This window comes from Pristiophorus japonicus, chromosome 3, assembly GCF_044704955.1.
Source record: "Pristiophorus japonicus isolate sPriJap1 chromosome 3, sPriJap1.hap1, whole genome shotgun sequence".
NCBI lineage: Eukaryota > Metazoa > Chordata > Chondrichthyes > Pristiophoridae > Pristiophorus > Pristiophorus japonicus.
In genome coordinates, this window is record NC_091979.1 from 158,267,136 (window position 1) to 158,279,681 (window position 12,546).

At 45.3% G+C, this 12,546-nt stretch overlaps 1 protein-coding gene across 1 annotated transcript in view; it reads left to right on the plus strand.

The window, feature by feature from the left end:
• The window catches only part of kcnh3 (potassium voltage-gated channel, subfamily H (eag-related), member 3), a 939,094-nt gene that overhangs the window by 361,477 nt on the left and 565,071 nt on the right, over positions 1 to 12,546 (plus strand). The window contains exon 4 of the mRNA XM_070875952.1: positions 10,249 to 10,498. Coding sequence (XP_070732053.1) covers positions 10,249 to 10,498 — 250 coding nt within the window. The remainder of the gene's footprint in view (positions 1 to 10,248; positions 10,499 to 12,546) is intronic.

Genomic DNA, 12,546 nt, shown 5'->3' on the forward strand with positions numbered 1-12,546 from the left:
AAACAGTAGTAGTGAGGTTGGGGACAGCATCAAACAAGAAATTAGGGATGCGTGCAGTAAAGGTACAGCAGTTATCATCGGCGACTTTAATCTACATATTGATTGGGCTAACCAAACTGGTAGCAGTACGGTGGAGGAGGATTTCCTGGAGTGTATTAGGGAGTTTTCTAGACCAATATATCGAGAAACCAACTAGAGGGCTGCCCATCCTAGACTGGGTGATGTGCAATGAGGGAGGATTAATTAGCAATCTTGTTGTGCGAGGCCCCTTGGGAAAGAGTGACCATAATATGGCAGAATTCTTCATTAAGATGGAGAGTGACACCGTTAATTCAGAGACTAGGGTCCTGAACTTAAGGAAAGGGAATTTCGAAGGTATGAGACGTGAATTGTCTAGAATAGACTGGCAAATGATAATTAAAGGGTTGGTGGTGGATAGGCAATGGCAAACATTTAAAGATCACGTGGAAGAACTTCAACAATTGTACATCCCTGTCTGGAGTAAAAATAAAATCGGGAAGGTGGCTCAAGCGTGGCTAACAAGGGAAATTAAGGATAGTGTTAAATCCAAGGAAGAGGCATATAAATTGGCCAGAAAAAGCAGCAAACCTGAGGACTGGGAGAAATTTAGAATTCAGCAGAGGAGGACAAAAGGTTTTGTTGGTGGAAAACCTCGAGGTAGAAATAAATCTACTCCGAGACTACGTTAGAGAGTTGAAAACACACACAGTTTATAATACAAGGTACCAGGGGAGTTGTATGTAAGTCCCTCAAACAGGCAATAACTCAATTTGGTTTTACAAAAAATGAGTATTTAAAGTCGTAAACCGCAAAAGTCACATGTCACTGCTTCTTCATCTGGCATTGCAAAAAGTGTCTACACAATGAGTTTTTTCATCTTTGTCCAGCTTCCTTCCTTATCTTCGGCCAATGTCTGGTGTGATTGGTTTCGTTCTCGCAATTGCTTATCTCATTCTGTCATATGGTACATTTTCTGAAGCACAGCAATTTCGCACTAACGCTATTAACCCTTCAATCCCTCATTTGGCCAAAATTTTTCATATACATACTCCTAGGCCAACGTATACCCAGTCTTCATGCAGAAATTGGTGATCTGATGTGCCGGTTCCTGAGCGCCGGGTCTCTACTCCGGGGTCAAGGTTCCCATCTCCTGTCGCACCTCATTCTGCTGCTTGTAAAACCTCATCATATAGGTGTTTTGGGCGTGTGTACGCCACCTTCTGAGACACCGCTTGGTTCTCGTAGTTTGAGGGCGGTTGGGTTACAGGTCTGCTCGATAGTAAAGGTGACAGTGCTTTGCTTATACAACATTTAAGTAACATACATAGGCAATGCAGCATTATTACCACCACCACAAAGGTAACCAGACCTTGGATTAGTGACGTTCCCATAGATCCTAACCACCCTGAGAACCAGTCCCACAATGTGGAGGCTGGTAGTTGCTTAAGCTTTTTAACCTCTTCTTGGATATGCTCTGCCAGATTGTTAATTTCTTCCGAGCTATCCGGGATGTATGTACAACATTCGGCCCTGATGACGGCACAGGTTCCCCCTTTTTCTGCCAACACATAGTCAAGGGCCATCCGATTTTGCAGAGCTACTGTGCGGAGGGCTACCATCTCTGCATTAACCTTAACTAGGGCTTCAGCTGTATCGTTGGCCACCTGTTCCAGGACGGAAGCCATGTTAATGGATTCCCTTGCCAATTTACCCGCTCCATCCCAGGGAAATGCAATGGCCCAGAATCTTTCAGTCTCCGTGATGGCTCGTCTGGCTCTCCGGTGGAGGTCCTTCAGAGAACCCAGGTGATCCATGTAGGGTACGATATAAACCAGATAACAAGAACCCGTCCATTCCAGGGGTAGGCCCTGTGACTCCACACAAAATGAGTCCCGTTGTAGGGCGTATACTTATTTTTCGCTAGGGAGTCCCATTGGACCGAAAAGTCACCATTTCTGTTTAATGACGAGAGTGTCACCCTACCCCCTTCGGCAGGTAAGGTAAGGCTATATGTGCAGTTACTGTACCCCACAATAGGATCTTCCGGTCATCCCTGCCTTGTGAGACAAAGCCCCCCTCCCTGTCCCTTCTTACACCTTGTTCTCAGGAACGGTAGTAGATAGGAATTGTTATAGGTTGATCGTCTCCATCCACTACACTGTTCTGGATTATACCTATGGGATTGATTGTAGGGGGATTCCTTCCTCCGAGTGTGTGGGGACATGGGCACAGACCCAACAGCTGGCAATATTGGCTTTCTTGGCATAGGTGTATGGCATGTACAAAAAGGTGTTCACATACAACTCTCTCTTGGTCCATAGGGGTACTCTGGCCTGAGTCCTCCCTAGGCTACATATTACAATTACACAAAAAAGCAAACTGCACATAATATCGTGAAACCCATTCATCTTGCATCGTCTTTATTTCTTCCGGCGTTTTCTGCTGATGCGTCCGCCTTCAGTTTCCTCGAATGCATATGAAGGCAGGGTTATTTGTTTTGTTCGCTTGTGCTGGGGTCGTTGGATTCATATTCTTTGAGCTGAGACCAATGTTTCCATCGGCCAACCCCACCCATATCTATGCAGGCGCACGTATCTCCGCTAAATAAGTCTTCAAATGGGCCAGGCCAACGGGGAGCAAACCCCGTTCGTCCTGGCCAAAATTTTACCATTACCTTTGCGCCTACCTGTGGGACCTCCCCCTCATCCTCCAATTCCTTTCGTTCGCCCCTGCCTGCTTGCCATTCCCTCACTTCCTTCCTCAATTCCTTCAGTTGCTTACTCAGTTCCAAGACGTACTTTCTAATCCGATCCCTCAGGGGTCCTACGTTGTTCCCCCAGTTATGATTCCTTCCGGCAGGCGCATCGCCCTGCCTGTCATCAACTCATATGGAGTTAATCCCGTCACTCGGTTAGGAAATGCCCTTTGTCTCATCAAGATTGTGGGTAGTAAATCCGCCCAAGCTTGTCCCGTCTCTTGGATGGCCTTTGCTAGGGCTGCTTTAAGTGTCCTGTTCATACGTTCTACCATCCCAGAGCTTTGCGGGTGGTAGGGGATATGAAACTTCTGTCTAATACCCAACATAGCACACACCTCCTTCATTATTTGTTCGGTAAAATGGGTTCCCTGGTCGGAATCGATTTGGATAGGGACGCCCCAATGTGGGACTACTTCCTCTGCCAATATTCGGGCCACCGTGATTGCGGTGCAGTTTCGCGTGGTGAACACTTCTACCCACCACGTAAACTAATCTATTATTACTGGAGAGTATTTCTTGCCTCTTGAGGATGGTAAAGGTCCCATGAAGTCTATCTGTATACAATCCCACGGCCCCCTTGATCGTGGTTGGTGAGCCATTCTAACCTTAACAGCCTTTCCTGGATTGTGCTGGGCACATGACACATTGCTGACAGTACTTAGCTACGTCCCGTCCCATTCCTGGCCACCACCAATCCCCAGTTATGTTTGTTATCATGACGTTCCGTCCGACATGACTGATGCCGTGATGTAGTTCCATGAGCATTTGTCTAATACAAGCTGGGGCTGTCACCTTCCATCTTTCCTCCATACGAAGTCGTGACCCTGGCTCCCTCCTTTTGTGTCCCAATCTTTCTTTTCTTCATCATTTACATCGGCATGTAATCTCACAATGTCTATATCTTCCCTGGTAATGATACTACATACAACTTCTTCCTGCACTTCTCAGGATATACTTGCTTCCTGTGCCGCTTTATCTGCTGCTTCATTGCCCCATTGGACATTGTTTACTACTTTCTGGTGAGCCTTAACCTTGATCACTGCTGCCTCTACGGGTTTACTGGCGGCGTCTAATAGTCGTCTGATTCGGCCCTCATGTTTGATAGCCTCCCCGCCCGAAGTGACGAACCTTCCCCTTGCCCAGGCAGTCATGTAGTCATGGACTACCCCGAAGACATAGCAGCTATCCGTATATATATTTGCCCGCCGGCCTTCGGCCAGTTGGAGGGCTTCAGTCAGGGCAGTGAGTTCAGCTACTTGGGACGACAGTCCTCCGTCTAACCTTCCCTTTCGGACAGCGTTTAGCACTTCGTCTACCACCTCCCATCACGTATGGGGGGTCCCCTGAATATATTTCCGGGACCCATCCACGTACAGGATCAGCTCGGGGTTTTTAAGGGGAATCTCACTTATGTGTCCCGGTGAGTCCTCCCATTCCTGTGACTGGCACTCATGAGGCTCACCCACGGATAAGAGGCCCTCTGCCAGGTTCTCTCCCGTGTCTCGTACAATTTTTACGGACCCATCTAAGGGAAGTAATACTGCTTCCCATTTGGCCCGGCGGACGTTGGACATGGAGCGCAATTTCCCGGTGTTGAGCATTTCCACCAAGGTATGTTTGGTATGTAGTATAACCTCCCCTGTCATTACTACTGGCTCACTAACTTTCACCACCCACGTTGCACAGTCCAAGGCTGCTACACATTTTGACAGACCTCCTGCCACGGGCGACTGTTGGGTGAAATAGTAAGCTACTGGGCGGGCTCGATCTCCATGCATTTGAGTAACTACTGCTCCGTAAAACCTGCCCTCGTCTTCACAATGAATGTGAAATGGTGCGTTCATATTTGGCAGTCCTAGGCCTGGTGCCGACATCAGGGCTTCCTTTATTTGGCCGTATGCTGTTTCTTGTTCCGGGCCCCACTCCATACTTTCTAGAGCTGGTTTTCCTCCCTGAACTAGTCTCTATATGGATTTTGCAATTGCCGCGAAGTTGGCTATAAAGTTCCTACAGTAGTTAAAGAGTCCTACTGTATGCACGGTATGCATTCCTCAGACCGTTTTCAGTCGGGGCATAATGCGAATTGCTTCCTTTCTGTCGTGGGGCATTGTTTTTGTCCCCTGCGACAGTTGGTGTCCCAAGTACTGTACCTCCTTCAATCCAATCTGAGCTTTTTTGGGGTTTACCTTAAATCCCGCTTTCTTTAAGGCTTCTTGAGTTTCTATTAGAGCCCCCATATGTCCTCTCTTGTCCTCTGAGGCAATCAACAGATCGTCCACATATTGGAGGATGGTACTTCGGTAGGGGGCTAAATCTACGGTCTCCAAGGCTCGACTCATAGTTCGGTGAAATATGGCCGGACTGTTCTGAAAACCCTGGGGCACTCGTGACCAAGTGTACTGCTTATCTCCGACCATGAATGCGAATTTATCTTGGGACTCCTGGGCTAATGGTATGGACCAAAATCTATTAGCCATATCTAAGACTGTGAATATTTTATGTTCTGGTTTCAGTCCATTAAATATGGTCGCTGGGCTTGCTACGATGGGGTGCTGGCGGGGAGTTACTTTATTTCACGCCGTATCGTCTATGGTCAATCGGTATGACCCATCTGGTTTCTTTACGGGCCAGGTTGGCGAGTTCGTAGTGCTTTCAGCTTCCCGAAGGACACCGCTCTGCAAGAGGTCCTGCACTATTTGTTTTACGGCCTCTCGGGCTTCAGGTTTAATGGGGTATTGCTTATGAGGAGTGTGTTCGGGCCCAGGAATGACCACTGGCTTGGTCTTTACCAGCCTACAATCCTGCTTTGATTGAGCCCACACTTCCCTCATTTGTTCGCATAATGGGCCGTAGTCTCCTTCTGTATCCCAATCTCGGGTGAGAAGTTGCACACTTCCGACCTTTGCGTGATTGTGCAAATTAGTCTGTTTCACGTACGTCGTGATTTTGCGTCCTCACTTATTTCCCCAAACTATTCTCTTATTCTGTGGGTCTATTATTGCCCCTAACTGTTCCAGGAGGTCGATCCCCAATATGGTCCCTTCTGCATTTGGGCATACAGAAAATTGTGCCGGGATTAGAATACTGGCTATCTCCAATAGAATTACTTCACTCTGGTGGGCTTTGGTGGCAAATCCTCCGATGCCAGTTATATGGACTACATGTTTAGTTGTGGGTAAGGGAATATCTGTCAGAGAAACCGATACTCCGGTATCCACTAACATATCACAATGCCGGCCCCCTAACAGCGCTGTTATGTGATTACGTGGATCCTCTCCCTGCCCCACGGGGGCCGCTGGCCTTCAATCTCTTCCTAAGTCCCTCAACGCTGTGATTAGCTGCTGTCGGTTCATCTCCTCTACTCTAAGGCCTGACTGACTATTTCTTTTCTCCTTGGGCGCCCAACATTTATCAGTGGCATGTCCCTTTTTCCCGCAATTGTCACATTGGACGGTTGGTCTTTTGGGGCCCCTACAGTCGGCGGCAAAATGACCCATCTTACCACAGTTGTAGCATTCCCCTCGGCCCGCACTATTACTACTCTTAGCCGCGGCCACTTCTTGTTTTATTCCCCCAGAGTTAATGTGGCATGCCCACTGGACAGCTTGGTCATAGCTGTCCGAGAAAACCACACCCATTTTTAAGATCTTTTGATGGTTGACCGAAAGGCCGTCTTTAAACATTTTCACGAAGGTTGGGTCGTCTCTGTTCGGGGCCACCTGTCCTGAGGATTCTTGGGTATTAGAACCATAACCTCTCTCCATAGTCATTGGCGTTTTCTCCCTTTTTCTGGTGGGTCTGCATTATCAATCCCCAATTTGGAGTGGATGCTCCCATTAAGGCCTGTACAGCCAGGATGAACCCCATTCTGGCAGCGTCCCGTTGTGCCCTTGTGGCACCCATGGCAGGTATCCATGTGCCGTCACTGTGAGGGGGTGCGAGCCTTGTCCACCAGTCCTTTGGACACTTAGACCGAACTATATGGTGGACATCTCGTTCATGCATATCGTGGGTCTCATACAATTCTTCTAGCTTTTGCCAAAATTCTACATTTCTCTTCTGTGGTTGTAGACTTCCCAAATCCTGATTCATTTGTTTTTCTGTGGGGGTGAAAGTGTAGTATTGATATCGGGGGTTCCCTCCCTGTATGCCCTGGGTTACCCTAAGAGGGGCTGCCCTTTCTGTATTTACTGAATTTGACCCTTCCATCTCGGTCTCCTCATCAAAGGGAGGAGCCGAGGCCGCTACTGCGGCAACATAAGTCAGAGGGAGGTCATGATCTGATCCCCCCCACTTGCCGGTTTGTTTATACCGCTCTCTCCATTTCTTATTCTCGGCTTCTGTCTCCTTACTTTTCTCTACTAATTGTTTGGTTTTACTTTCTAACACACATAATTGATGTACTAAAAGTACTCCGGCTTTCTTTGCCTTTTTCTGTTTCTGTTTCTCCCACCAATTCTTTTGCTCCTTGGGGACAGCCGAGGGATCCCACGCATCTTTAATCATTTTATCTATTAAGCCCTTCTGGTCATCTGCATAAACCTACTAAGAGACTCTCCCAGCCCCCATTCAAGGTCTTCCCCCGACTCCATTATGTGATCTAACCTTCCCTCGCTTTCTCTGCAAATGAGTCTCTTCACGGGGGCCTACTTCTACTCCGTCACTTATTTTTTGCGATGGGATTATCCCTCAACTCTCACACCAGTTCATGCGTATCACATAGTCACTCACAGGTTTCCGCTGTCACTTTGTCCTCCCGGTGTTCCCTTTGACCTTAATCCTTGGCCATCATATGGGGCATTTGCCCTCTTAATTCCGGCTCAAGTTAGGTGATTGAGATAGTTTGTGACAATTGAAGTTACGGGGACACTCGTTTCTCTTACACAGCACTTATCTTACTTATATTCGATTTTATCTTAATTTCTACTCACTGTGTCTGTTATCAAACCTCTCCGAGTCTCACTTGTTTGTTGGGTGTCCGGCAGCCTCACCACTGCCGGTTCGACATTCCAATTTCTGGGATGTCATGAAATCCGACCTTATCCCCGTACGTTCGGTCAGGAGGGCTTAACGGTACACCTTGCTCGCAGCGCCAAAACTGTTGGTGGAAAACCCTAAGGTAGAAATAAATCTACTCCGAGACTACGTTAGAGAGTTGAAAACACACACAGCTTATTTATACAAGGTACCAGGGGAGTTGTATGTAGGTCCCTCAACCAGGCAACAACTCAATTTGGGTTTACAAAAAATGAGTATTTAAAGTCGTAAACCGCAAAGGTCACATGTCACTGCTTCTACATCTGGCATTGCAAAAAGTGTCTACGCAATGAGTTTTTTTCGTCACTGTCTGGCTTATTTCCTTATCTTCGGCCAGCGTCTGGTGTGATTGGTTTCTTTCTTGCTCAGCGTCTTGTGACATTTTCGCAATTGCTTATCTCATTCTGTCATATAGTACATTTTCTAAAGCACAGCAATTTCACACTAACGCTATTAACCCTTCAGATTTAATCCGGCGGTGGGGAAATAGAGTATGAGAGGAAGCTTGCCGGAAACATAAAAACTGACTGCAAAAGCTTCGATAGATATGTTGAGAGAAAAAGATTAGTGAAGACAAACGTAGGTCCCTTGCAGTCAGATTCAGGTGAATTTATAATGGGGAACAAAAAAATGGCAGACCAGTTGAACAAATACTTTGGTTCTGTCTTCACGAAGGAAGACACAAATAACCTTCCGGATATACTAGAGGACCGAGGGTCTAGTGAGAAGGAGGAACTGAAGGAAATCCTTATTAGACGGGAAATTGTGTTAGGGAAATTGATGGGATTGAAGGCCGATAAATCCCCGGGGCCTGATAGTCTGCATCCCAGAGTACTTAAGGAAGTGGCCCAAGAAATAGTGGATGCATTGGTGATCATTTTCCAACAGTCTATCGACTCTGGATCAATTCCTATGGACTGGAAGATAGCTAATGTAATACCACTTTTTAAAAATGGAGGGAGAGAGAAAATGGGTAATTATAGACCGGTTAGCCTGACATCAGTAGTGATGAAATAGCAGTGCATTTGGAAAATAGTAACAGGATCGGTCCAAGTCAGCATGTATTAATGAAAGGGAAATCATGCTTGGCAAATCTTCTGAAATTTTTTGGAGAGGTAACTAGTAGAGTGGACAAGGGAGAACCAGTGGATGTGGTGTATTTCGACTTTCAAAAGGCTTTTGACAAGGTCCCACACAAGAGATTGGTGTGCAAAATTAAGGCACATGGTATTGGGGATAATGTACTGATGTGGATAGAGAACTGGTTGGCAGACAGGAGGCAGAGAGTCGGGATAAACGGGTCCTTTTCAGAATGGCAGGCAGTGACTAGTGGGGTGCCGCAGGGCTCAGTGTTGGGCCCCCAGCTCTTTACAATATACATTAATGATTTAGATGAAGGAATTGAGTGTAATATCTCCAAGTTTGCAGATGACACTAAGCTGGGTGGCGGTGTGAGCTGTGAGGAGGACGTTAAGAGGCTGCAGGGTAACTTGGACAGGTTAAGTGAGTGGGCAAATGCATGGCAGATGCAGTGTAATGTGGATAAATGTGAGGTTATCCACTTTGGTGGCAAAAACGCAAAGGCAGAATATTATCTGAATGGCGGCAGATTAGGAAAAGGGGAGGTGCAACGAGACCTGGGTGTCATGGTACATCAGTCATTGAAAGTTGGCATGCAGGTACAGCAGACGATGAAGAAGGTAAATGGTATGTTAGCCTTCATAGCTAGGGGATTTGAGTATAAGAGCAGGGAGATATTATTGCAATCATACAGGGCATTGGTGAGGCTTCACCTGGAATATTGTGTTCAGTTTTGGTCTCCTAATCTGAGAAAGGACGTTCTTGCTATTGAGGGAGTACAGCGACGGTTCACCAGACTGATTCCCGGGATGGCAGGACTGACATATTAGGAGAGACTGGATCGACTCGGCCTTTATTCACTGGAGTTTAGAAGGAAAGTATTTTTTGATCAATTTCGTGATTTTAGGCGTTATATAGGCGGTCCGCGGGCTGTATGTTCACCAATTTCAGCCCCTTTGAGACCAATGGTAGCATTAACACCACTTGGCAGAGATCAGCTAGCTCAGCATAGACCAGAAACTTGATTTCGATATGTCTGGTTTGTATGGCTCAGTGCCACCAGGTTTTATCACATTTACCCATGGATGCAATCCTCAAGCAGATACATAGCTAACTTTAAAACAATATTTATAGCACAAGAATTTGCCATTTCATTACTAAAGAAAAATACTGCAATAAAAGATACCTTTATTTATCTACAGTTAGCACATGATTGGTATTACTCTTCAGCTCAATTCAGTTTGAGGCAAAATTACAGCATTTTGAGTGTTTGTAGAACATTTTGGAGAAAGTTCCAATAGTACACAAAACAATATACATATCTTGCTTTTTTTTTAACTTGTTTTAAACAGAATGTCTTTGGAGAGAAACCAGCACTTCCAGAGTATAAAGTTGCAGCTATTCAGAAATCCAGGTTTATTCTGCTTCATTATGGCACTTTCAAAGCCGGATGGGATTGGTTGATCCTCTTGGCAACGTTTTATGTTGCGGTCACTGTTCCATACAACGTCTGCTTTAGCGTAAGCAGAGATGACCATTCTGCTGCTTCAAGAAACCCGCCCAGTGTGAGTGACATCTTTGTGGAGATCCTCTTCATGCTTGGTAAGACTTTAATCTTCTTGAATTAAAATGTAACCCAAAATGAGCAACGGTGAATACCAGGAAAAATAATGGTCCAGATTTTCCTGGGGACTTGCACCATTGTTACGGAGCATCTGTGGTGCAGGGACCCTTGAACGGAGCAAAAGGAAAAGGAAATTATTGGGTCAGCAACTTACGGCATTAGTTATGCCGCTCCATATTTTCCTGGGACTTGTGCTCCACAATTGCCCTCAGCAAAAAAGTTAGAAGGCAATTATCATAGATCCATCCCCATTTAAATCAATGTGTTCATGATTTTCCTGCACTTAAGTCAATTTTCATGCTGCTGCCACTTAGTCTTAAAAATAATGTGGCCTGATAGCAGCGTGATTTTTTGCTCCAAGATTGGTTTCCTTTAAACATGTTTGCTTAGCTCACTGTATTTCTCATTTCTTCTTCATTGTTTTGAAAGATTTACAAGTAAAATTGGTCCGAAACCTGTAAGTTGGCTCAGGAAATCTCTAATTATTTTAATTGCAGGAAAGTATAAACTGCTGAGCCGGCTTGTAACCGAGCCGGCACACACAGACGTAATGGGGAAAAATACAGATTATGGTGGGACAGGCCAGGATGAAGAACGGTACATCTTTAAAACAAGAGGAATGAACTGAATAGATTGGACATGAGGAAGCAATAAATATAATTATTCTCCCTGTTTTAAAAGCTGTATGTATATATATATATATCTATATATATACAACCATCTGGAGCAACACAGAACATATGTCCTGAAAACCTGCAGGTTTACAATGATATTTGACCCTTCGGCTTGGAAAAGCAGGGAGACAAATTAGCCTACATCCTTAAATTGGGTCTCAACTGGCAAAATAAATAAATAAGTAGATTAAGCAGTGATTTGCTTGTCAGAGTTGTTAGATTTTTTTTCCTTTTCTGCTTTTTTTCCTGCTGTTAAGACAATCTTGATAAACAGGGCAATGTGATCCTGGCTTTCATGTTTAACCACAGCTGCTCTTATCAATAGTTCATTTGTCTTTACAAGGATTTCAGCCTGTGGCAGTGAGGGTATTGTTGGGTAAAATTGGACAGAGTACATTTTCTTTTATTTAAACGAAATCTCCTGATAAGGCTCAGATGCAAGTTATACACAGCAAAGAAGGTAGGAAAAATGAAATAAAACAAGTTTTAAGCAAGTGCAGAGGCAGGGAAAGGGGAAGGGGAAGAAAGATCAAAAGGAAAGCTCTGTGATGGGTAAAAGGCAGGAGAGATTAAATGACAAAAGGCGTGATAGTACAAAGCAGAAGGAGATAGTAATGGGACAAGTAAAGAAACAAAAGATAGGTCGAGAAGAGGTGTGAACGGGAATGGCAGAATCATCAACAGTTGCCATCTGAAAAAATGAGGGCAAAGGTTATGATCTGAAATTGTTGACCTCGATGTTGAGTCCAGAAGGCCTAATTGAAAGATGAGATTCTGTTCCTTGAGCTTAGGTTGAGCTTCGTTGGAACAGTGTAAGAGGCTGAGAACAGAGAGGTCAGAGTGGGAGTGGCAGGGGAATTAAAGTGACAGTGACAGTGTCCTGGTCAATATTTATCCTATCATCAACATCACAAAAAGAGATTATCTGGTCATTATCACATTGGTGTTTTTGGGAGCTTGACTGCCACGTCCCTACATTACAATAGTAACTACACTTCAAAAGTACTTTGTTGGTTGTAAAGTGCTTTAGGACGTCCTGAGGTCGTGAAAGGCTCTACATCAATGCAAGTCTTTTTTTTCCTTTTTTGAAAATGAGGTGTGGTTCCTGTGAATCAATATTGAGAGTAATAGCTCCAAGTTTGCAGATGACACTAAGCTGGGTGGCGGTGTGAGCTGTGAGGAGGACGTCTCTGTACCCCCTCCAAAGCCAGTATATCCTTCCTTAAGTAAGGTGACCAAAACTGCACGCAGTACTCCAGGTGCGGCCTTACCAATCCCCTATACAGTTGCAGCAGGACTTCCCTGCTTTTGTACTCCATCCCTCTTGCAATGAAGGCCAACATTCCATTCGC